Source organism: Labrus bergylta, chromosome 12, assembly GCF_963930695.1.
Source record: "Labrus bergylta chromosome 12, fLabBer1.1, whole genome shotgun sequence".
NCBI classification, from domain to species: Eukaryota; Metazoa; Chordata; class Actinopteri; order Labriformes; family Labridae; genus Labrus; species Labrus bergylta.
In genome coordinates this window covers 15,143,625-15,170,042 of record NC_089206.1, presented here as the reverse complement: position 1 = coordinate 15,170,042, position 26,418 = coordinate 15,143,625, and the positions used below count along the sequence as shown (strand labels likewise).

General features: G+C 42.8%; 1 protein-coding gene across 9 annotated transcripts in view; it reads right to left on the bottom strand.

Annotated features, from left to right (window-relative positions):
• Positions 1–25,425, bottom strand: part of LOC109984890 (neuron navigator 1-like) — an 81,336-nt gene extending 55,911 nt beyond the window's left edge. For 8 of the 9 annotated variants that reach the window (XM_065961594.1, XM_065961598.1, XM_065961595.1 and 5 more), the window contains exons 1-4: positions 25,247–25,425; positions 20,123–21,003; positions 19,141–19,232; positions 8,571–9,419 (exon numbers count right to left, since the gene is read on the bottom strand). In XM_065961594.1, the coding sequence (XP_065817666.1) occupies positions 8,571–9,419; positions 19,141–19,232; positions 20,123–20,997 (1,816 nt within the window). In that variant the 5' untranslated portion in view covers positions 20,998–21,003; positions 25,247–25,425. Of the gene's footprint in view, positions 1–8,570; positions 9,420–9,662; positions 9,854–19,140; positions 19,233–20,122; positions 21,004–25,246 lie in introns of those variants that run through there. The other variant, XM_065961602.1, reaches the window with a different exon arrangement.
• Between the last annotated feature and the right edge of the window lie 993 nt (positions 25,426–26,418).

The following is a 26,418-nucleotide window of genomic DNA, read 5'->3' as shown; positions in this document are numbered from 1 at the left end:
AGATCGAACATAGATCTAAGAAAGTCGGTATCAGATTTTTTTCACTCCCCAATATCGATATCGGCCCCAAAAATTCCATATCGGTCAGGCCCTACTAATGAGTATGTTGGATGATGCAGATGCCTAACAGCTGCTTGGCAAGCCAACAGAGAGTGAACATACAAGAGAAAGACTCCTGTACGCTTAGTTTGGGTCTTTTGGGTCAATTGAATCTCCATTAGAAAGAAAAAGGACAAAGTAATGGTTCAGTCCTTGCAGGAGTAATGGTGATTCTGTGTGTTTGAATGGTAACTTCACATCCTTACATAGTGTCTTTACCAGGGCCAGCTACAGTTCTGCAGAACATGAATACATTTTATTTGAGTAATGGCTCCTGCTTCTATTCTTTCCTGTGTTCCCTCCGGAGTTCATTTGTCCCTGTCTGGTCCACGTGTGCGCACATGTGTTAGTGTCACTGAAGCCCTCTTTAGGCAACTGTGTGCTTATCACATGTTATATGTGTGGTACAATGCAAGAGGTTTGTTCCTGCAGCGATGTGTGCGAGTCCTCATAACAGTCATACACGAACACCGAAGTGTGTGTTTGTGTGAAGCAAAGACAATTATTACAGCATTCCCGACAAGTGACATAGACACAGAAAACAGGATGCTTGTAAAAAACCTTTGTGCTTTTGATTATTGTTTACGATGTTAAGAAAAAGGAATACACCTGTTTAAATACGGTTGGTTTATCATTTGTATTTGATTTAGCATGAAAAGTGTTACAATATGAGTTTCTTGTCTATTTGTGATTTTCTGTCCCCATTTCTTCCAACATCACAGCATCACAGTGTTCTGCTGACCTCAGACAGTATGCAAAACAGGAAGCATTACAACATTCAGCTATTCCTGCACATCTGGACGAGGCCGACAAACGCACGCCAAGGCACCCAAATGTGCATCTGCGTGCGCGCGCACACACACACACACACACACACACACACACACACACACACACACACACACACACACACACACACACACACACACACACACACACACACACACACACACACACACACACACACACACACACACACACACACACACACACACACACACACACACACACACACTCATCAGCACAAACTCACATGCACTTCAGTTCATCCGCTTCACTGGGATGTCGCAACAGGATATTAGAGGCCTTGAGGATCATATCTAAAATGAGACATGAATGGTTCGTGATCATATCAGCACGCAATGTTGCATCTGTGTACCCCATTTCCACAAAGTCTGGGGTCAAATTCACCAAATGCTGCATCGGTCTTTTCACGGCAGAATTACTAAAAATGTCAAAAATCATGTATAAGATAGAGAAGAAAACAAGAGACAGCTTATTGGGGGTTTTGGGTCAGCTGCGTTGAAATCTGTTCAAATTTGGGAACCCTTAAGCAAGAATAGATTCCATTACTAAGTCCAAGAGGATGAGCAGTTTACTGACTGTACTAAAAACCTGCTGACAACAATGATAGAATATTAAAACACAGATCTAGAGTCTTTGGTGCAGCAAAGGTTAAACCTCAAATGGCTTCTCTAATCCTCGCAGCCCAGGTCGACATACCAGCAGAGCTTGGCACTGAAAGTCGACCCCAAAACCAAACATACACACATGAACAAGCCAGCCATATCTCCTCAACAAAGTCTCTATCTGCTTAGAATGTCAAAGCCCCGTCTGTGTACGTTTACTTTCTCAGACAAAAGGTCGAGACTTCAGTGAGGTACCAACCAGAAGAACAACTCCCAGCCCTCCTTCATGAGTGTGTGTAGGTGTATTCTTCTTTACCAAGCTGCACAGACATTCTTTTAGAGAAAAAAATAGATAAAGAGAGGTGCGAGATCTAAAACACGCACACCACACATAATCTGTAAAAAAAAAAAAAAAGAAAGATTAATCGGACATAGTCTACCTGTTTTTTTGCGTGGCATCATAATATGTCAGCTATAAAATCTTTCTCATTCTTCCTAGAGTTCCCGTCGAAAAATTAAATCAGCAAAGATCTAAATGCTGACTGAGCTGCATACACACTCAGCCGCACGCGCTAAATAAACCCAGCAACGAGCCAAGGCAGACCATAATGTGTGGCAATGTTTGGGTGTATTTTTGTTCAAGAGAGTTGTTTCCTGTGGAACTGTATTTTACGATGTGCTCAAAGCCAGCTGCAGCTCTGCTCTCACATGTCAGACAGACAGACTGCTCTGTGTGTGCATCGCCTGTGCTGTCACTGAAGTGATGGGCGAGGAGACTGAACTGATGACACCAAGTAAACAAGCATCTAAACTTAAAATGTATTTTTAAAAGAAGATATTAAAAAGCCAGAGATGAGACTGCAAATGTCTTGTTCATTGAAAAAAAAAGAGTCCAAACCCAACAGATAATCAATTGACCATCAAACACAGATAAGTACAATAGCTTATAAAGCGCATTGAGAAACTGAAAACCGTCTGCAAACCCAACACAGTCGCAGCAGACGGCTGTTCAACATGAGTCTGCTTCTACTCGAGGTCTCTGCCTGTTAAAACACAGTTTTTCCACGCCACTGTTTTTTAGCTCATGGTGTATTCATTTTAGGTCTCCATAAATAATATAACAGAGAGTACAGGTTGGACCTGCTCTTTTTGTAAGGTGTCTTGAGATAACATTAGATATGAATTGGAGCTATACAAAACAAAGATTGACTGATAATCTACACTGAAACTTAATTCAGGAAGCGGTCTATATAATACACATCTGTTACATTGTAAATCAAAAACAGTCATGATAAATCAATAAAGTTGATATGAAAAACCATAAAGCAAAGATTTCCTTATAAAATCAGTAATTGCAGAAAGATAGCTTCAGTATACTACAGTGTTTGTTTACAGGAAATAAGGAGCTACACATTTCTCGCTCTCTCTCTCTTTCTCTGAATTGGTTTGGTTGGCAGTTGCAGCTGTGCTGTGCTCAGCAAAATCTCTACCTCAGCTCTGATAACTACCATGTGTTTTTTGATAGGACTGTAGCAGGTCATTTTGTTTTGTATTCTGATCTACATGTGACATTACGTATCTTGTGTGATAAAATGATAAATACATAAACAGACTGAATGATGAAATAGCTGATGGGCCATACAGTACTTCTTACTTGAGCTCTTAGGCACTATATTTATGGCTCAACAAATAAGATAAAGTGATTTTTTTAAAGTTGTTTCCGGGTAACATCTCTGTTGTTTAGTGTTTAGCGACAGCTTAAAGCAACATCATTGCTTTTGCATTGCTAGAGGTGCAACTAAACCACAGCACTGTCATAAGACTCAGTCAGATGTACTCTTGGTGACTAAAACCGCAGCTAAAACATGTAGGCAGCTGCATCACTAACAATGAGAACATTCTTGTGCAAGGAAAACACACACAGATCAGAAAAATATGAAGAAGAAAGAGTCGTCTTAAAGGGCAGCTTACATAACGCTCCTTTGGTCGCTACATGTCATGCCATATATATAAACACCAAAGTATGACATTTTACTTTGCTGCATTTGATTTTTACTTTAACTGAGACTACAATAAAAAGATCAATGGTGTCTGTTATTGATTGGTAACGCCCAGTAAGAAAATATATGAGCTAAAAAGAGAAACCTAAACACAACAACAAAAACAGACCCATAAATGTAATGTTATTAACATGAGAGCTGCATGTCATACTGAGAGGGGCTTTGGTCTGTATCATTTAGTTTTTAGGTTTTCTCTAATTATCTCAACTTTTTTATTATGATATGGTAAATGGACTTGAGATTATATAGCGCTTTTCTAGCCTTCTGACGACTCAAAGCGCTTTTCGACCGCATGCCACACCCATTCACACACTGAAGAAGTAACTAATCCCATTCATACACAATTCACTGTTAAGTGTCTTGTCCAAGGACACATCGGACATGTAGCTGCAGGAGCTGGGGATCGAACCCTCAAACTTCCGGTTGAGAGACGACGATTCTAGCTCCTGAACCACAGCCGCACCGATACTTACGCTCGGTTTCTGCATGCACGTTTCAAATGGTAGCAGTTTAAAGTAATTGTAGTAAGCGTGAGTGCTCCAGTGTCATCAATAAGCACTTAAATCTCTCAAACATCAATAGATACATTTGAAAATACAGACCTGCTACAAACAAGCTGATGGCTTCAAAATTTTTTTATTGTATAATAACTTCATTGTTGAGCAGCATGTGTTTGTTTGTGTTGCACGAGGGCTGATGAGACAAAACAGCAGAGAGAGTACTAATATGATTTAGAAGGCGGAAGGCCGGAAGCAGACAGCACTAATGCAATGGCTCCTGCGTTAAGTCCTCAGAGACTGACCACAGAGCATTGCAAACGCACGCAAATACACACAAACACAACAATGGAGATCAAAAATGCTAAATCATACAAACATGCATATATACAATATGCTTCCTAACTATGAATAGACAGAATCCTTGCCACACTAAAAAGACGTCCTCTGTCCTCCTCCTGAAATATCCTCCCTGCTGTCTGACTGGTGACAGAACACTGCTACACGTCAACTCCAATCAGAGTTGAAAGACAGGAGGAGGAACAGAGAGAGAGCGAGGGAGAGGGGATGCTTTATTCCTCACTTTCCCTGGGCGTTTGTGTTTATTCGGCTTGTCACCACCTCCTCGATTGGAGAGGACGAGTGCCCCGAATCCTTCAGTCAGCGAAGCTGGGGGTAGAATTGCCCGCACCCGCATCACATTAGAGACTCAGCACTGCCTTCACAATGGAGGGCTCGAGTATGAAAAATATCCTGTCATGGCCAAAAGGATAAATGCAGGAGAGAGAAGCAGATATCAGTGACCAAATTTGGCACACATTCAGTGTGTGCTCGCTTTCAGCGCTTAAAGCTGCAGCGCTTTGTTGTTATTTCCTGCAGAGCTGCTAAGTTGACTTGAAAAGGATTGTGCGCGTGTGTTTCTTTTTAGGCTTTGTCGATTTTTCTGTAGGGTTTTTTGTTCCACAGACAGCTGACAAGGATGTTGGAATAACCATCAACCACACAAACATACCCACACATGACACAATGTCACGCTAAAATAACAAGCTCTGGTAGTCAAGGCTACTTTTATAAGCTCTCTAGTGTGACTGAGTTGCATTTGGTTCTTTATAGTCAGATGAAACTGACACAGTCCCCCAATTTCTACTATCAGCTAGGCCAACACCAAACCCACACGACTTCTCCAATCTTCCAGCCTAAATCTATTTTCTCTATCTGATCCTTTACAAAGTAAAATTCCCCCAAATACCCAAATCTCCGACCAAGCAGATGTCCTTTGGGCTTTAATCTGTAATTCATTTTGGTCTTGATGGCTGGTCTTTTCCAGGGTGATAGATCCGTGATTAGTGGAATGGAGGCTGAATCTTCTCTATCTTCATGAAAGGCCTAATCCCACACAATGCTTGCTTGTGACTTTAGAGAGGATCCCAGTGAACTGAGCCTGGCCCCATGCTGGGAAAGGCCACTGCTGCGGGGCGCTTACTCTTTCACATGTACACCTCATTATGGGTGCTGGATGGGACCGGGAGGTGTCATTAGTGGCACACATCTGAGATTCACCGCTTTTAGAATATCCTGGAAGCCTAGCTACTAGCTGCTTTACAAGGTGCCTTTTCAGGTCGACTGATTTTACAGGCAGAATTTACAGACTTTATCATTCTCTGCTCATATGATGCTAATGCTGTTAACAAGATATAGTAAAAAACATGCTGGGTTCGGGGGAATTATCGCTGCAAGCCCTTAGACACACAAGTAATTCTCCAAATCCAATTAAGTGAGAGCTCTTAATCACTCAGTGGTAAAACAAGGATGTGCGATTACAGGAAAACAGATAATTCAGACACTATAATCCTAAATAATCTTGCAAGATAAACAAATAGTAAAATATGAGACGTAATCTTAAAATATCCTGGATTGTTTCGTTCTGTTCCCTGTCTTCGTTGAGTGTGTGAGTTTCTGCGAAAGGGTGGTGAACTCTTTTGAATTCATAACCGATAGCTCGCGGCTTATACACTGATTAGACCTCTGTCGCATTGTCCATTATCATCGCCTACAACTGTAGCCTAATAATCTCAAAAGAACAGTGTGACAGCACATGCTGCTCAATGTCACACAACAAGACAAGAAGTTCAAGACAATGATGCTTATTTTACCCCCTGGAGCTAAGTCAGCTAACAGCTAACATGGAGCTTCCATAAGATATTAAGGTCATCATGATATGATACACGCCGTACAATGACAAGCTGTGTCTTTGTTGTTTATCGGAAGCAGACGAGGAGGAGGAGGAAGGACTGTGTATGGGAAAAGAAGAGTGTTTCACTGGGAATGAGCCACTGAATATCCATAATCTATCTTACTATGAAAGAGCGCACTGAGCAGAAAGCAATTAGCCGCACATCCCATCAGAAAAGGAGGAGCAGCAGATACAATAAAAGATGAGCCCACCACCACAAGCTGCAGGGCAAGTTACAATTAACCTCTTTCTAACTCACACACACACACACACACACACACACACACACACACACACACACACACACACACACACACACACACACACACACACACACACACACACACACACACACACACACACACACACACACACACACACACACACACACACACACACACACACACACACACACACACACACAGTGTAGTGTACTGACCAACTATCCTACACAACGGCTGTTCTGTGATAAAGGTTTGGAAGGTTGGGCTAGCGACTGTGAGACCCAAACAAGCACTTGGGCTCCTGAGATGCTGGGTAACAATTAAGATCATAAGCTATTACTAATATTTCACTTTTTACCCATATATGTCAGTTGTTCTTTCTCTCCTCTAACTTCACTCCATTTCTGTCTATGTTTTCATCCAGATCTTCGTTCTCTCTAACTGGCCGCCTGGCATAGGTGGGGCCAGCAAACACAAGGTCACACACAGTCACACACACACACACCACATTGGACACACACAAATGCAAGGTCAGAGAAGCTGTGATTTGGGGCCGTGTTGCAGGAGGCAGGTTGGTGAGGAGAGAAAGAAGAGTGAGGAGGAAGGGACAAGACAGAAAGAGGTTTGATGATGAACAGAAAATGATTTCCTTGCATCAAGCTAGAATTAATGTTCTCTCCCTCCATCAACGTCACTCTCTGATGATATCTGCTGCTGCTAAGAGTTAGGGATGGAAAGTGAATGAGTAATAGAGAGGGAAAAAACAGAAATGCAGGGAGTGTGTATGCCATCATGAATAATGGATTTTAGGTGCAGATTTGAGCCTTGTTTGACCCGTTAGTCATAAACTCAGTCATCATTCTGAAAGACAACCCTATCAGCTAAAACTTGCCAGACAGTATGTGTTTACCTGTACCATCAACTAAGATGTGTTACAGTGTGTATTCATTTGGGTATGTGTGTGCATGTCTATGTGTGAACGTTGGCCGGCTGACTACCTGCCCATGTCACCCTCCCCTCAGATTCCCATCTCTCCTACACGTTGCCCCCAGTAACAGGGCAAAGAGGGGAGGGGGGTTGGAGGGGTGGATGGTGACCATCTGTCAGTCGCCCGAAGATCAATGGAGCTGGAGGGGGAGGAGGGAGGAACGGGGTGAGGGGAGTGGTGCAAGGCTAAATATGTGGCCCACTGTGACCAGAGCCTGACTCAATATGAAGCCGTTTTATTTACCAACTGAAAACACACACCCTGCTACCCCGACTCACACGGCCTTTATTAACGAATGGCTGATTTTGATGCAAGCCAAGAAACGCTGAGGCTGCAGTATTAACATGTAACATGCTGTCTGCAGTCTTAACTACCCCACACATAGATGCATACAAGCCTCCGTGGACCTCTTACAATTTCAACATAATGCTCCTGTGCCTACATGTTCGTCGAGTGAAAGAAAAAAACTGTGAAAGCTTTAGCGTGGGAGGATGTAGTTGATGTTTAATAGGTAAATGTCTAACTGGCTCACTGTGGCAGTGGGTCATGCAAGACAGGGACAAAACACTCCTGTGTTTGCAAAATGAAGCAGCAGCAAAACAATGCCAGTTCTCAGGAACTCTTCATTCTGCATCTTCATGGAGCACACAGTTCGAGTAAAAACCCTCGCACACATTTTCACAGATCCATATGTTCATTTTACACATACAAAAATATTGTGTTTTTGAACGATATAGTGATGTAAACAGGGAATGGCCAGCTACAGAGCGAGAGCTCTCAGCGGCATGTAGTGAAAAAACATGCTGACATTATGCTCTGCTGCAATAGAGCCTCATTTAAAATTCACTGTTGATGCTGGAGCTCAGTGAGAGCATGGGCGAGCGGTTTGGGTGTGGAGAGGAGAGGATGTTTTTGTTATTCAGTGTACTCTCAATCAATAAGAAAACTGTTGTTGTTGTTGTTGTTGTTCAGAATACCACAGTACAGACTATCTCCCCACCTGAAGATGTTTGAACCTGTGTATTTTCACACATGAATTTTGGTAAATTAGCAGACTTACCCAGCATTTGACTGAAGAGAAGCTGCTCCAGGTCACCCAAAACAGTCACCACTAGCTCTGGGTCCACCTTCAGAAAGCTCTTATCATCTTCTCCCTCTATGCCCTTCTTCTCTTTCTTGTCCTCTGTTGACAGAGCTACGGGTCTCCCCTTCTCCCCCTCTCCTAGTTTCTTGCCATTAGTCCCAGTGTTCCCAGTGTTCCCAGATCCATTGGAGTTAGTCTTAGTTTGCTTGTCTGCAGGGTCTGTACTCTGGCCTGCCTCCTGGGCCTTGCTGATGGGCTTGACCTCAGCATAAGGTCCCCGCGGTTTACCAGGGGCAGGGATCCGACTCTGCTTGCTCACACTGGAAGTCACAGATGGCAAGCAGAAAGGCTTGGGCTTTCCCTGGAAAAGAGACTGTTCTGATTTTGACAGGGTCCGGGAAAGTGGAGGTTTCCCACCCCCAGCATGAACTGTCTTAGTCTGGCCTGGCTTGTTTATGCCGGTACCAGAGCCAGGCCGGCTGGCATCATCATTCCAGCGAGGGGATTGGTAAAGGTGTAGCTTCTTCTCAGCATCAGTGAGCACACATAGGTTGCTTAGTGATCGCTGCTTGCGGAGCCCGGACAGATTGGGGACTGGTATAGGAATAGATCCAGAGGCGGGCCGGTAGACTTTGAGCTCTGATGCCCCTGAGGGACGCGAGGGTCCCTGGGGTAAAGCGGATGGCTTGGCTGAGGACTTCCTAGAGGCCATTGCCTGGGCTGGAGTTTCCTTGCAGGAGACAGCAGCAGCAGCGGACCTCATGTCCAGCTCTCTGGGCTTAGCCGTCAAGCTAATGTTAGCCACATTAGCCTCCAGCATCCCTCCTGCAGAGAGCCAAGCAACAGCATCAATGACATACTCTGAAACACACACCAGAAAGACAGAAAAGGAGGGAGAAAGGGGGAGAAGGAAAGGTGAAGGAACATCAGGCCTGTCAGGTTTGCTCTATGTCTCCTGTGGATCCAGACAGAGGCAGGCTCCTGACTGTGTAAGCCTGTGTGTTCACCCCTGTGTTTCAAATGATTGAGTGGGTTAGTGGGGTGGCATAGGCAGTCATCCTTACTCACTTCTGGAAATCCATGGATATGCAGATTTTTGTCCAGCACCTAAATCCACTCCCTCACAGCGTGTCTGCAGCTCCCTGTGCCACAATAGCCGCTGCTACAATAAAAAAACCCAGCACAGAGAAGCCCCTTTCTCTGTCTCCCTCACTGCTTCTCTCTCGCTCTGTATTCCCAACCGCTCGCCAGGCAAGCGGCAGCCGACTGACAGGAGAAACAGTTGCAGCAGCAGCAGCAGCAGCAGCAACATCCACCCCCCCTCCCTCTTTTTCTCCTCCCTCTATCGCTGCTTTACTCGCTGGTTTGCTCAGTCAACCCCCGCTGGCTCATTCACCCTCCCTTTTCCTTCTTCCCCCTCTACCCTTCCCTCCTTTCTTGTTGTCTCTCGCTCTCTATACTCCCACTGGCTGATTCACTCGCCGATCCTCTCTCTCTCTCTCTCTCTCTCTCTCTCTCTCGCTTTTGTTTTCTCTTTCTAAAATACAAACTGCAGATTCGGTGCTATGCTACACACCAGTGACGAAGAAAGACAGCCAGAGAGAGAGAGAGAGAGAGAGAAAAAATGACAGGACGTAAGAAAGAAATAAAGATAGACAGGGGAAGGAAAGGAAGACAAGAAAAAAAAAATTCATATTGATGTCAGCATCATCTGACTCACATAAACCTAATCGTTAAATATTGTACTCGGAATTAAAGAACCACTACACTCACACATGCACATTCAATCACTCATAATCACATTAGCTGCTCTATTCATCCATTCACATTCAGATATTCTTATGTGCCCTAATCACGAGAGGCCCACCCATGATTTAACTGATTCAAATTATCTGCCGTGACGGCAGGATCAGCTTAGAAGAGGGCAACTGGACACACATTTACAAGTCCCCTAATACACAGTGGGAGGGGTCAGCCACTAATCATGGTTCAATTAGCAGCCAACAGACCTCAAATGATCACCACACAACCTCCCACCTGCATCATATTACTTCTCCACTCATGTACATGCCTCTTGTCTCATTTCCTCCAGACTTACTGTATGTCACCCCTCCCCCCTTTCAGTTAATAGATGCACAGGCTATTCAATTTGTCGGATACAGATTAAACACTGTCTCATCTATCTCACAGCACGACTAGTATGATACCTCGAAACACGTGTGCATGTTTGGGTTTGTGAATGAGTATTGTTGGTGTCTATATTTGTGTCTGTCCACCCCTGAATGTGTATCAGTGTGTGTGAGTGGGTTTGTCTCCATGAGGGTGTCACATTGATGAGACTCTCACAGAGAAGACAAAGCTCCAATCTAGGAACTCAGTTAGCTCTGGCACGTTTAAGTACGTCATCTCTTCGCAGTGGACGTCCCATCTAAATCAAGACAGGAGAAACTCACACTCTTCTTCCTCCAACGCTATTTTACCTCGTTTTACTCTGTCTTCTTTGTGTGAGCTGTTTCCTTTGCTGCAAAATACCAACGGAATCGATATCTGTATTTCCTTGAAACACACAGTGCTGGATGAGGATACGATAAGAGAGGGACATTAACAGAGATGTAGGAATAAAATCTCATTAGTCTTTTCCCATTAGAGGGAATCATGATGACAGAGCATAAAATAAACCTTTAGTCCAACATTAACGATCAATAAACTTGTTTGCACTAGGATCTGTATTTGTGTATTAATGCACCCTTCCAGGTAGCTTAACTGTTGGAGTTAGTGTTTATGCTCTGGGTGTATTACCGTTAGTGCACTCCACTCTTCTTTTGTACGTGACCAACAATGCCTGAAGCCATGATGTTATCACATCCCAAACTGTTAGAAGTCTTAAAATGCGCATGCTGTTGGGTAAATGCCCATGTTCCGTTACATTTGCATAAATTGGTTGACACTGAACCAGAGGACAAACAAGCGGGGTCCTGCTTGCTCAAACTCCACACTCAGAGAGGAACTTTCAAAACGGCTGAATTTTGATGGCCAAAAATGGCACATATTCAATCTAAAAGTGACAACAACACACATAGTTATTAATACAGCACACTTTCTAACAAGCCAGCATCTATCTGGCCTTGACTGAGAGTTTAACAAAGGAGCTCAGTAACATAACACGCATATGCTTGTTATTGTGTAGAGGCAGAAGCCATTAATTTGAAGTGCCTAGCTTTAATAAAGGGCCAATGTTAAGGTGGTTTTAACACACTGAGGCCAAAACTGTGTAGTGACAGTTATGTGGCACTTTCGGGGGCTGGTAGCAGGCCAGAAGTGGGTAAAAGGTGTAATTTAAGGCCAATAGGTGCTGTATGCCAGCTTTTATATCTCCCTGATGAGGAATTAAGGTGCGTTAAACAAAACTGACAGCGTACAAGGTAGGTTTGTGTTGTGCACAGATTGCATGTGGGGCAAAGACACACGTCAGTGAACTTGAAAGCTGGTATTCACACACGCAGAGGAAAACTGCGCGTTGGCAGCACACAGCTACTTGTTTGTTCAAATACTCGTCTCTCTGGCTCCCCAGACTAATCACTTTAATATATGGCTGATGTAAACCTGTAATCTTACTCCTTTTCTACCTACACAAACACACACACACACACACACACACACACACACACACACACACACACACACACACACACACACACACACACACACACACACACACACACACACACACACACACACACACACACACACACACACACACACACACACACACACACACACACACACACACACACGCACACACACAGCATGCGGTCTGTGCGGGGTGTCTGACTGACCTGAGCAATATGGCCAGACATCAGAGAAACTGGCAGTTCCAGAGTGCGATGAGTGCCAGTGCTCTCAGTATTAGCCTACCCATTCATAGGAGAGGAGACCAACACATTCAGTACGTCACAAGTGTGTGTGTGTGTGTGTGTGTGTGTGTGTGTGTGTGTTTGTGGTAGTGCAGATGACCACAGTGGCCAAAGCAGCAAAACAGCTCCACAAACACATGAAGAAACTTTTAAGCAAAGGCGAGTGAAAGCCAGAGAGACAGACAGTCAGTCAGACAAACAGACAGACAGACAGGCAGGCAGACAGACAGAGAGGTAAAAAAAAGGCAGCTGGTGTCTGTCCTTTGACTGGTATATTTGCCCTAGCACCTCTAAACAGTTATGAACAGATTCTCCTCTATATTTCCACAGAGCATTTATTTGAAGTAGCTGCTAGGACACACACAGACGGACGTTGTGTGGTGCATTATGCACATGTTTACTAGGTTACACAAGGTCGCTTTGAAAGGAAAAGTACTGCAAGAGACGAAGAAAGCACTCATGCTTTCGATGTAACGATTGTATCAGAGCGCCTTAAACCTTTGACGGAGCAGATGGGATGCGTTCTCACGTTCACCCACTTCTTGTTTTGCCTTTTTGTGTCAGAGTAAAATTTAAAAAAAGTTGTTCTAAAGATGAAAGTAGTGTGAAAGGGCTGATGAAGTGAGAGAAAATGACAAGAGTGAGTCTGACTCATATAAGAAGATGAAGAAAATGTGATCAAATGGAGAAGGAAAAAACAGCAGACCCCATGACAGAATAGAAGCCTTAGGATGCTGCAAGTGAGGAAAAAGGAAAAGCATGTTAAATGATAATGCAGAAAAAAACACGATAAGGAAAGTGAGAGGAGGAGGAGGAGGAGGAGGAGGGGGAGGAGGGGGAGGAAGAGGACGGCCGAGGAAGGATCTCTGAATGGGTGCCAGAGGAGCAGAGGAAGCCTGTAAGACAGAGAGGGGATATCCTGCCTCAACACTTCACCACTCCTGCTACGTTCGCTTATGTCCCTTAACTCGCTAACGCATGGGGTCCACAGGACACAGGGATGAATAACCAGACTGTGACACACACATCCACAAGGGTATACACACTGCATTTACACAATAACATGGCTATTAATGTCCTGTTTACACACAAAATACTGAGACGGCAACCTGATACATACAGTGTGTGGCTTCCGAGAGTGACTCAAAAGTGTATGTGTGAATGACAGAGGATGTTGTCCCACTGTGACACATCTTTGGTGGTCTCACTCCGTGCTGATGATGCACTAAATGAGTCATTGGCTTGAGCATTTGGGAAATTCAGACACTTAAAGGCTATCCGTTACAAATGTATGTGTATCACTCACACTAGGTCCTGATTCCGGAGGCACAAATGTTAATCCAACAAAAACACCATTCTTTCAGGGGACAAATGTTTCACACTCATCATGAGTCACACACAGCTGAGAGCTAAAAAAAAAAAAAAAAAACACACCAACTTCCATCTGGGAAATATACCAAAAATTTCAAAAGAATGAGTATGAGTATTTTTGTTTTAAAGATATTGCTTTTTATATAAGCTCTCTTGTAGAAGTCAGTGTTGACATTCTTTGCACACTTCCCAGGGGTATCCCACAATGCTGTGCAGCCAAGGCTGGTTGCCTAGTTACAGCGTGGTGTGCATACAGCAGGGCTGGATATCATCAGCTCTACTGTTTGTGTGTGTTCATGTATAATTTTGCTCATGTCAGTAGAAGAACTGTGTATACATTTCTAGGTGAATATAAATGGATGAATGAAATCATCAACAACAGGAATCTTCACCCAACTAGTGTGCTGATTTTTGAGTGTGTTCGAGATCCTCTATGGGTTATTAATTTGACAAATAACTGTGTGTGCATGGGTGTGTGTCTCTTCCCACAGAGACAAGAGGATGTTACACACATGACTGACTCAGGAACTTGACTCCCTTGGTTGGGAGTCACCCCAGAGGTCAAAAAAGATCATGGGTGTGTGCACTCATCCACCCATTCTCACTTTTTCTCGGTGTTTCTCAATGTTGACATTGTTGTGAGCCTCGTACAGTTTGAGGAAATGTCCCTGGGCAGACAATAAGGCAGGAGGAGGAGGAAGAGACAGGAGGAGTCGGCAGCTCTGTCAGCTCTTATGTTGGTTTCTGTGAATTTTTTTCTCTTTACATATGCATATGCTTACATACATGTTTAAGACATTTACTTTCCTACACTCATGCCTTAACAATAGTCATCCCAGCACAAACAGACAGGCCATGACTTCAGCTGGTCCCAGCACTGGTCTACAGAACTCTTGACATGTCAAAGTTAGGGTCAAACATAGTGTTGGGGATGACATTAAACCCTAAATAGTGATTACTGCCCCACTCACTGGTGATGAGCGGGCACATAATCTAGAGCACGCTTATGTCTGATCATCTTCCCAAAGCTACTAAACCACTCATCACTGTCCGAGCGCCAACTCGGCATATGTCTCTCTGATTAGATTGGCCAAAGAGGATTATGCACTCTCTAAGAGTTGATGCAGCGGGGTTTATCAAAATGCTATTCACCAGGCTGTGCAGGGGTATTAAAAGGGATGCTGCTTTCATACCTTCATTACAAAAGATTTGCTGACTATGGCTCTTCTAAAAGTGAATGGCACAAGGGGGGGGTTCAAAATGTACTTCCTTACATGAGGATTCAAACTGAGATGAGAGTAAAACAAGATGCCATTATAGCTGTTTCCATGGACTATAGAAAGTGATCTTTAGTTATAAAAATCTTTGTGTGTGCCACTCTGACACATTCTTATTATTTCAAGTCTTACAGTGAAAATAAGAAATTTGAAATGGCAACTTAAATAGTTATAGTGAACAAGAAAAAATGTCTAAATCAAAGTTTGCTTTAAACTGTTTCACTAAAACAATATGGACAAACTTGTTCATATTTGGTAACGAATAAACAAATAAACATTGTTGCATCACAGATAGGCTCAGATCTATTTTAGTGAACTTAATGTAGGCTATATAAGAACTAAGCCACTTACCAGATACCAGTTTAGTAACACCTAGCTATGACTAAAGTAATCTAACATCTGAGTCCTGCAAACCAAACCTGAAATCACCAATACATAGTTTAAGATGTCTCTTCTGGCTAATGTTTCATGGATCTGATGAGCATTTCTAAACTACTACTTTTTTATAAACCATAGACTGTAGGTATAAACTGAATTAGTGAATTTCATTGTAAAGTCATTACCTTCATGAACATAAGATGTGATCATTTTTTTGCAAGACAGTCTTCATTACATTTAGCAACACTGAATAACTGATCATCAACTATGTGCAAAATAATTTCAAGAATACAACAAGGGAACTGGGGTCATTATGGCCACCATATGACAGAGTATAAATTGGCTCATAGCCACTGAGCAAAAGTCTTGGATTGCCTTGACAAACACATCATGTGTTTAGTGAATTTATTTCAAAGTAGCGCGTCAATCCCACATCTGGGGAGTGCATTTTTCCAAGAAATATAAATGTGTTTTATATTACTCAAAAAACAAGTTAATCATGGCCTCTTCTAAACTTGTGTGTGTGTGTGTGTGTGTGTGTGTGTGTGTGTGTGTGTGTGTGTGTGTGTGTGTGTGTGTGTGTGTGTGTGAGAGAGAGTGAGTGACTGAGAGAGAGAGTGACTGAGAGAGAGAGAGAAAGAGAGAGAGAGGGAGAGAGAGAGAGAGGGGGGGAGAGAGAGAGAGAGAGAGAGAGAGAGAGAGAGAGAGAGAGAGAGGGAGAGGGCTAACTGGCTTTGAGAGTCCATGGGGAATATAAGGCCATACCCTCACTGGGAGATGAAAAATGATACAGGGTCCACACATCACATTCATCTTTCAAACACCATCTGTGTACTGTCATATATGCACACATCAGCCCACATACACACACATGCTGAGACAGGAAAGCAAGCTCAAATACACCTCTCCAGAGAGCGACAAGGTCAAGAGGTCTGTGGTCTAATTGAACGACCACGTGGTGCTACAGTCACATTAAATGTTCAGGTCTTCATTAGAGTCTTGGAAAGAGCCTGTAAGAGCTGATTATGTTACTGCAGATGCTCACTTAGTGAAGTTTAGCATATGGTCAACATTCAATAAGTGGAAAATGTTTTTTTTTACATAGTCATTAAAAACATATTTAAAGTTCAATTTAAATTTTCAAACTGCATGAACATGTTGTTCTGTTTGTTCTCTTTCATCCTTACAAAGAAGCAAATCCATCAACCCACTAAAGCTATCCGTTTTTTACCTCTCACCCCTCTCACCCGTTCTCTCTTCCTTCCCTCCCTCTTTTCCTCCCTTCCCCAGCTCCCAAAATTACAGTTATTACTGTGTCAGCCCACCCTCCATGTAAAAGCAGCTTCAGAGGTGTCTAAGACACTTCAGTTCTGTTTCAAACGCCTTTTAGGTACCAATTACAAGGCCAAAACCACAGTCTCAAGACAGCCAGAGGCCTTTAAAGACAGGGGCTGGTCCACCAGGCGCTCCCATCCCCCCCTTCACAACCAGCTGGCTGAAACCTCCGAAAAGCTTTTAAAAGGATTTTATTTGCTAACAGCTCCAGTCTGGTCTCCAACTACAGATTTTGGGAGGCTAGATCAGTAGTAGGGCCAAGTTTCAATGATGCATAGTACCTAGTGCTAAGGTGATGTACCTTAGCACAATTCAGTACTATACGTTTTTTTTTGCTAGCTAGCTATGCCTTTATTCCAAAGGTGTATCTTCCCTTGATGCTGGAATTTAAGGAAAAGCTGGGTCTGTTTCTTCAAATTCCCTAAATATATTAAACTAGATAATAGAGATAAAGTTGTATGTAGGCTGTGTCAGGTTAAACTGGCATATCGACCGGAGCAATGGGGATGTGAAGCTGCAGGAAGCTGGTGCTGCTAGCGCTGCTTACGTTAGCCACACTCAGCAAACCACAGTACATCGTTTATCCGTAAACAATTTTAAAGAAATGTTTCTAAACTTGAATGTTTTTTGATTGTTTTCTTGCCTTTCGGCATTAAACAGAATTAAAAATTCTGATTTTAAGATAAATACATTTACTTGAAATGTGGTACTTGCTGACTACACAGTCAGATGTGCCAGAGTTGGGGGAGATTTTGTCATTAAAGTTTAATACTAACTCTGCACTGTAATGCTGGTTTCCTCCCATCCAACACACACCACATCAGAAAGGATGATTCACTAACCCACTGATAAAGTCATATCTCTGAAGCACGGCCACATCCCAGGACTCAGACTGACCGCCACAACGCATGACTAGAGCTGTGGGTGTAGAGCAATCCATTACTCAAAAGGACAGGGAGGGAGGGGGAGTCATGCTGGCTTTTTTAGGTCAATGAAACTGAAAAGAAGTAATGAGGGGGTAGGAAGTGCAAGAGATGGAGAGCTGGAGAGAAAGTTCAAACTTCTTGACAGATCTTGTATGAAGCTGAAACGAATGTGCGATGTAAAACACGCTGGTAGTGAGTGGACGAGTGCCCCATTTCGAACCAACACTGACTCACATCACCCCTGTCATCTTCCTTATATGAACATTAAGAGCCCATCTATCTTTCCATATCTTCATATAGGAACCAATGTAGTCAGCAAAGCCCCAGGCTTCTACTTACACACAACTACAGGTTCAGCCATGGCTCTCCACTCAGGAGTGCCAGTTTGACACACATACGGTACATTAAAGCCCTGTTTCCACCAAGCGGTCAGGTTTGGTTCAGTACGGTTTGGTACAGTAAACCCTGATCTTGCTTGCATTTCCACAGCCTGTACAGCCACAACTGTACCCTTACACGTCACTAAAACACAGCGGCGGGACATAGTGTAGACAGCCAATAAATTCAAAAGAACATGACACAGTAAACAAAGATCAATGATTCCTAAGAAGGTCTCTTCTGCATTTCTCAGTTTGTCCATGGGGCGGTTCAACCCGCTGGCAATAGTGGCAAAAAACAAAAACAGCTTTGAATTGACTCTCACTAAATCTGCAGAATATTTAAACATGGTGCGTTTTGAGTTTGTCCTTTATTACCGCTGTTGCATAGGAAGAGAAGATTCTTTCAACCAATCAATGAACTGCAGTGTGTCTAGCTCCAACCTTTAGGGTCGGATCGGTATGCTTGACACCCCAACAGAAGGGTACCAAAAAATTAGGATGGTACAGATCAGTTATTTTTGTCCCCTTCCCAATTTTGGCAGTGGAAACACCAATAACTGTGTACCGTACCAACTGAACCTGACCACTTGGAGACGGGGCTGAAAATATAGTCTTCACAAAGTCTCTTTAGGTTCCACAAAGGAACCCAGAGGTGGGCCGCTGGCTTGTCTTTCCTGTTTCCATTTAAGAATCTGTCTAAATGCTCTTAGCCAATGATTTGTTCCGATACATTTGAAGATATTAAAAAACAACAGAGTAAGTCAAAGCTAGCAAATTCGAAGTAAGTGTTTTTCCACAAATCACATGTTGATTGTTCAATCACCCTGGTAACGAGGGCTATTAGGTATCTGCTAATTCTCAAGTCTTGGTATCACAATTTGAATCAGGACGTAAAATACATAACAGAACAACTCCACTTGACAGGAGAGGGAGAAAGAGATGCCTTTTGTGTGACTGTGTCTTACCTGTTATAAGATCATCACAGCACACTTCTATGGATCCCGAGGAGCAGTCACTCAGGTCATCAACTGAATATTCACTATCCAGCACTTGTTCCCTGTAAGCACATCGCAGAAACAACCTTTAAATATCTGGTATTGTGAAAAATACTTCAACTTCATCATTTGCTATCAAACATCATGTCTGCTATGAAGGGCAGCAATGTGTGACGCATGTTTTTCACACTGATTTACATGAAAGCATATAAAGGAAATGAAAATGCAAACTGTACTGCAAACAATTATATTATAAAAGGAATACCAAGCATTCTCTAAAGCCTCAACATTTAATTTTCTACTTTGATACATTCTTTGCAGATTGATTTGTTTTACTTAGATACGATACACCACTCGACAACAAAACACCAGACGCAGTAACGCTGCACTTTTTAACTTAAAACATAAATTCACTTTTTTCTTGTTTTCAGCCCACACATCCTGAGCTACAATGTGTGTGTGATAAAGAACTGAGTCAGCCCAGAGGTGGCCAAGAGGACACTGTACCAATCAAGTCTGCTCCAAAAAACACCAAGAGAGTGTGTATGTGTGTGTGTGTGTGTGTGTGTGTGTGTGTGTGTGTGTGTGTGTGTGTGTGTGTGTGTGTGTGTGTGTGTGTGTGTGTGTGTGTGTGTGTGTGTGTGTGTGTGTGTGTGTGTGTGTGTCATTGCGCACACACATGAATTGATGGAAAAGATAGAGAGTAATTAGGCTGAAAAGTCAAAAAAGGCCCTCTGGGGCTCTAGTATTCTGAGTGGTTGACAAAGTGCATGTGACAGGAGCAAAGTTATATTGGTGATGTTATAATAACAAGAAAACAGGTTTCCAATGGGCCTCAATAGTTGGGGGCTCATGATGGAAATCGTGATAAACTATAGTATTGATTGTATTTTGATAAACTGTTGTATTGGTTGTCTTTGTGTTGGAGTGTGTTTGGGTTCAGACCACTTACCTGTAGCTGAAAGGAGCCACAGTAGCCATATTGACGATGGGCGTGTGTGTCTCTGTGGGCTCGTCCTCGTTCTTCAAGCTGTGATCCTGCATATTGTGAGCCACTTTGGACTTTGCTGGCAGGGTGACAGTGACTGGTGGCAAATGCAGGGCACCAGGAGAGGAGACAGGACTGCTGTCCTCAGGGGTGCCCATCTCCTCGTCCGATTGGCTCGTTGATTCACAGTGACCTTTGATCGCCTGCTGGTAGCTTGTTTGAGCGAGAGAGGGGCAGAGGTTACCGTTGTTCAACATAGTGGACCTAGCTTGCTGGTTCTCAGGAGGGCCCTCCTCTCTTTGAGGCTTGACCTCACTGTTAGAGTTGGCTCCTATTCTGAACTGGAAGGGTGGACGCAGATTGCTGTTGCTGCCTCCCCATGTTTGGTTCTTATTGTCGGGGGGTTTTCTGTTGCGATTTGCATTGTGTGGAAGCTGTGAGGGGTTGTGAGGCGAAGGTTTCACTAGATCCAGTGTGTCTTTGGAGTGAGGCGGCGGGATCCTGCGCTGGTTTAACGGGCTGCTGTAGGCAGAGCGTGACACCTGGGGAAAAGGTAGAGCTGCTGTCCGCTTTAAGAGCTGACTTTTCAGGCCCGGGTCCCTGGAGAGAGGCCCAGAGATGCTGGAGCTTCGCGGGCAAAGTGAAGGAGAGTGCGAGGGCGTTTGTGTGGGTGTGTGCGTGGGTGTGTATTTGGGGGTCCGTGTTGAGGGCCTGGGCAGGTCAGATGCCTGGCGGCGGGTGTCTGCTTTGGGGGAAGAGGGCAACACGCTGTGTGGGAGGGGGATCCCTGAAGAGGTAGGAGCCCGAGGGGCTAACTTCACATTGACTCCCCCGCTCATACTGACCTGGAGAAACACAGGGAGAGAGAAATGACTATGATAAGTTAAACAGTTAAATTCTGATGTTTGTGCTCCAATTTCATCCCCCTAACTCCAAGAAAGAAATAAGTTTCTCCATTTTGAGGTTAAGTACACTGGATTAAAATTTAATTTTCTAACCTAATCTCATCAGGTAAAGGAGAACTTGCCGTTCCAAACACAGATGTAGTTAAACGTCCATGCTGTGCAACCTTGTGAATCAAGCACATATGACCAACTGAGTCATGGTAAACCACGAGTTGTGCTTATTTTCAGTAAGGCATGCAGCGTCCGCGCAATCCAATTTGCCTGCTGGGAGTTCACAACACAAAAACAGCTTCTCACACACAGACACTCACAGCAAACATCTACCAGCTGCTTTTAGAGCATCATGTTTTTAAATAACCGATTTTCTCAGCATAATGAATTAAAATGCACACTCCCAAAGACTCCCACGGACACACATCAATGCCCAAACACAAAGCTCTCTTAGATATAACGGCTTAATGGGATCCTCCTCACCTGAATTTCTCTGTTTCCAGCTCTAGTTGCCCTCTCAGAAACACAAAGCCCGGGCAGGATATCTTAAAGTCAGTTTGATGGCCTTTGTGGCCTTCAGTTGTACTCAAACCGCGGCGAATGTTGCTCAAGTGAAACATTTCATGTAATGTCATATAATTTAACTATCTAACTCTGAATGGAAGGAAGGGAGGGAGGCTGTGAGGTTGGAAGAGAGGCGGGGAGGGAGGAGAAAAGGGAGGACCGAGCACGTGTACAGAGAGAAGGATCACAGCATCTGAGAGAAACTGCTAAAACTGATGAACTTTTAAGAATTACTGCTGTCCTAATTTTGCCTTTTGAGTTCAAATCATTACAGGGAAAGAGCTGATAAGAAGTTAAGTAAATCCACATGGATGTTGTTTTTTGTTAGAGCCCCCTTTTTTTTTAAACTCTCAAGAATTGATTATTTATGTTTTGAGTTTTAAGACGTAAAGAAGCATATAAAATATAAGTGTACAGAATACAAACATGGGATTATTGACTATTCGTTGAAAAGTCTGGATATACTCATAAAGGCTGAAAACAGTAACTGTAAATCTGCTCAAGCTACATTATATGACTTTCTCCCTTAAAACAGAAAACAAAACATGTAGCTGTTGCTGTCCAGATGTTAAAGAGCAGGTCAACAGCTGTTCTTACATTCATGAAAATATATACATACTTACATGTGTATATACTGTGCATTTCCAGTATGACATTCTATTTCCTGTACAGCTCTTTCATTTAGGAACAGTCCAGTACAAGAGGAGTGAATGATGATAATTATACATTGACTCACAAATGCACAGATTTAGCGCTGATCTCTACTTGCCCTTTTTTTTTTTTTTTTTTTTTTAAATAGCAGACATTTCACTGCCAGAAGACTTCTTGGGAAGCCTTCTTTTGCAAAGCAGAGATGTATCAAATTAAGCCGTCCAAGTCACAAGGATAAAATGTTGGATTATTTGACAGCAAATCCAATCGCAATATTGCACAGTGTAATGTGGAACACACACACACACACACACACACACACACACACACACACACACACACACACACACACACACACACACACACACACACACACACACACACACACACACACACACACACACACACACACACACACACACACACCCTCCAGCAGTGTCAGCAAAACCGTCTGTCTTTTCTGAGTCCCTGCAGAGGGAAGAGTTGGACTGCCTCAGCACAAAAATTCAACACAGACACAAACCCAAATAAGTTTCAAATAAAAGAAAGCTTAGATTTAGTTTAGGAATTCTTTCTTCATCTACTTATAATTTCAGACATACTGACTGACTGATTTTGGTATTTTTTACTAAAACTGGAGCTGAGTCATACTGATGAAGACCTGCACAGCAGCATATGGCAGCAGTGATGCAGCAGAAGGTAAACAGAGACAGATGCGATCATCAATTCTGCTGTCCCCTCATTCCTCTCTCTGAATTCTTTCTCGTGCTCCTCATCTTCGTTCCCCCAACTCTGTATCTGTCCTCTTTCTCTCAGGAGGCAGAGTCACTAATAAGCATCAGGGTTTTTTCTCCGTCTGATACAAGTCCTGCGAGGATTTCCAGGGGCACAGGTGTGGTCTGGCTCTGTGTCTATCAGTATGGAAATTGGCTATTCCCCTGGGGCACACAGGGGTCATACCAGTACTTCTGCAGCCCACATAACCACATACTGAGGCTCAGCTGGTGAGATGGGTGTCTGAGGGTATATATGAGCAGAATGAAATCTAAAGGAAAACAAGAAACAACAAGGCATTTCTGTTGAGTAAATCTAGCAGCTGTAAGCGACTCAATACTAGGAAATCAATTTATCTTTCATAACGTACATAAGACTGTTTGTTACATGTGTAGTGATGTTCTCTGAGTCATGTGCTGAAATCCATGCAGACCTCAAGGACAAGATAGATCTGTTACATAAGTGTAATATAGTTGATATAGTTGTAGTTGGTTTAAAAGATCCCAGCTTATTGCTTGCCTTATTTAGAAACAAAAACAAAAAAATATATATACAGATAGCTTCTTTAAATAATTCAAAGATCTATGAGGAGAATAAACACGCACAAAATCGCCATCAAAACATCATTAAAAATTGACATCAAATGAGAAGATTCATCGCACACAAGAGGGCTGAATTACTTCTTCTTTTTCGTAATGACATACTCAAACAAACATTGTTCACAAACCTGAGGTTTGTAATTCAATAACAAGATGAAATAATTCAGCCCTCTTGTGTGTGGTAAAACTTCTCATTTACTGCCATCACCTGCACCAAGCTATAAGGACTAACAGAGCTGTGCACAGGGCATCCACGTTTGTATGATTTTAATCATCAATTATAGGTTTGGTTTTGGTAGATGGCGGTTCATGGTTTGAGCCTGGTAGTAAGTAGTAATTAGAATTGAATTTTAGATCCGTATTGATTTATCTGTTGGTAATTGTTCTTACAGATTGAGTAATCAGGTTGTCCATAAAACATCATGACACAGTCAAAAGATCAATCACAGGGTCCAGGCCGTGTAAGTCTTCAAATGGATCTGTTTGTACATCATTTAAAACCAACCAACAATTAAGTTTTACATAAACCGAAAAGGAACAATTTTAAAGCAGAGGTCAGAGTCCCTTTGCATGTTGGCTTCAAAGAGAAGGTTACATATGAATCAATCCTCTAAATAGTGGTTCATAAATCACATCGCTTATTACTATGTGTTCAGGTGTAAACCTTTTGTCTAATTACAAAATATGCATACATTTTTAAAATAGATTCTTAGATGGAGACAAAATTTCCAAAATGTAAAAAGCATTTAATGTGAAAGAACTAAAAAAATAAAGTGCAGTTTTAGAGAATATTAGAATATTAGAGAATATTATTGTATTTATCATTGGTAGGGCAAACATATAATGATGTGGAGCAAGAACTCTTGAACTCTTGTTTTAAAAGGACAGTACTGACATCTGCTGGTTATTGTTTGTAACAGCAGCATAAGCAGGGACTTACTCCTTCACTTTCTCTTTTATTCTGTCTTATGGGTCATCTTTCTCTACATAGCAAGTTGAGAAAATGTAACGCCTTACCTCAGTAAAAACAAAAAAAAATGTAGGTCAGGTTTGTACTTTATATTCAAGGAGGAAAGTCAGGATAGCCTGGCAGCAACTCTTACTTTCAGCTAGCTTTAAACACATTACACCATTTGAACGCCTCTGTCCCATGACACCTAGCCAGAAGTCAGTGTCTGCACCTCTGATCAAAGAAACACACATTCTCTCTGTCACACAGACACACAAACACACACGCAACCTCTCCCTTGTGATGAGAACCCTCTGACTCATCACAAAATCAATAAATGAGGTGGTAACACAGGCCTCTCTGTCTGCAAGCTGAAGGACATTAGAAGCCGTCTGTGTGTTTGTGTGTGTCAACCACTCTGGAAAGTCTACGATAAATGAATGTAAGTACCCCTTCTAATGACCAACAACCAATAAGACAGAGATACTGTGCTGACATTAATCATCTTGTGATGAAATAGTGACACACAGAGGTGCAAAAACAGTTAAATGGTTTGTAAGTACTCCTAGAAAGGCTCAGTTTTAAAAAAAAAGAACAACTTGCTGCTTATTATGAAACTTCACATGACAGATCTGCTCCCTCCTGAGTCTCTTACCTGTCAATGGGCTCCTTCAATGTGTTGTTCAATGAGCAGCCAGAGCCAGCAGGAGCGAGGTCCAACTTCCACGACGCCCGGGGAACAATGGGGTGTTTTTTTTTCCTGGATCACTGTTGCATCCTCACCGCTGCCCTCTCATTGGTCCACAGTGCCACGCCATTCATCGAGACAGGAAGCTGTGACAAACAGGAACAATGTTGTCAGCCAATCGGGGGCATCCCGTACACATGTGACTCATTTTCAAAGTCACTTTCTTTGATAAAAATCAGTGTTCTCATCTTTTTTGGGGGGGGGAAACATCATTTCAGGCACACACACAATGTCTGTTCAAACAATGAACTGAACTGAATACTGTTTATGTTATCATGAGTCAGTGACCTAAATGGAAATGTTCTTGGCCTACAGTGACCTGCGATGACACATATTCTGTAGTCCTCAAAGGTACCACATCAAGATTTGCAAAGGGCACCAGAACCAGTTCTTTATGTGTATTTGATGAAAATATAAATGTGAATTCAGTTTATGTTTTGAGTACCACTCTGAGAAGTCATCAGCAGAGTAGCTAAACTAGATTTTAACAGAAAGCATCTGAATCACTCATAACATTGGAAAATGATCTGTCTGACACACGTCCACTTTCAGGGTACTCATTACAGCAGCAATGACAGACAAACACAAGCAACCAACATATAAACTAAACAGGGCAGAACATAATCAAACTACCAACCATAGAAAAACCAACACATGTGCACAAACACTTCCATTCCAATCTGATTCACCACTACCACTCTCGTCCACATCAGCCAGCAGCTCTCTGACACACTATACTTTGCATTTTTTAACCCTAACCCTATGTTGCACTGAGTCATACAGGCTCTATAAGGCTGACTCAGGATGATCACATCATGTCAGCCCTGGTTACGGTATATACCCCCACCTCTCTCTACAACCCCCCTCTTTTCATCACACTTAAGCTCTGCCTTTCTTTCTGTTAACCTCTCTCATCCACTCTCTCTACCGTCATCCCTCTGTACACACTGCTGATTATGATTTCCCTATCAGTGAATGAGTCTGTTAAAAACATGAGGTTTCTATTCCTCTGTTTCCAGAAACTGGCATTCATTCACAAAACACAGACTAAAACTAACAAAATGGATAGATACGCAGCA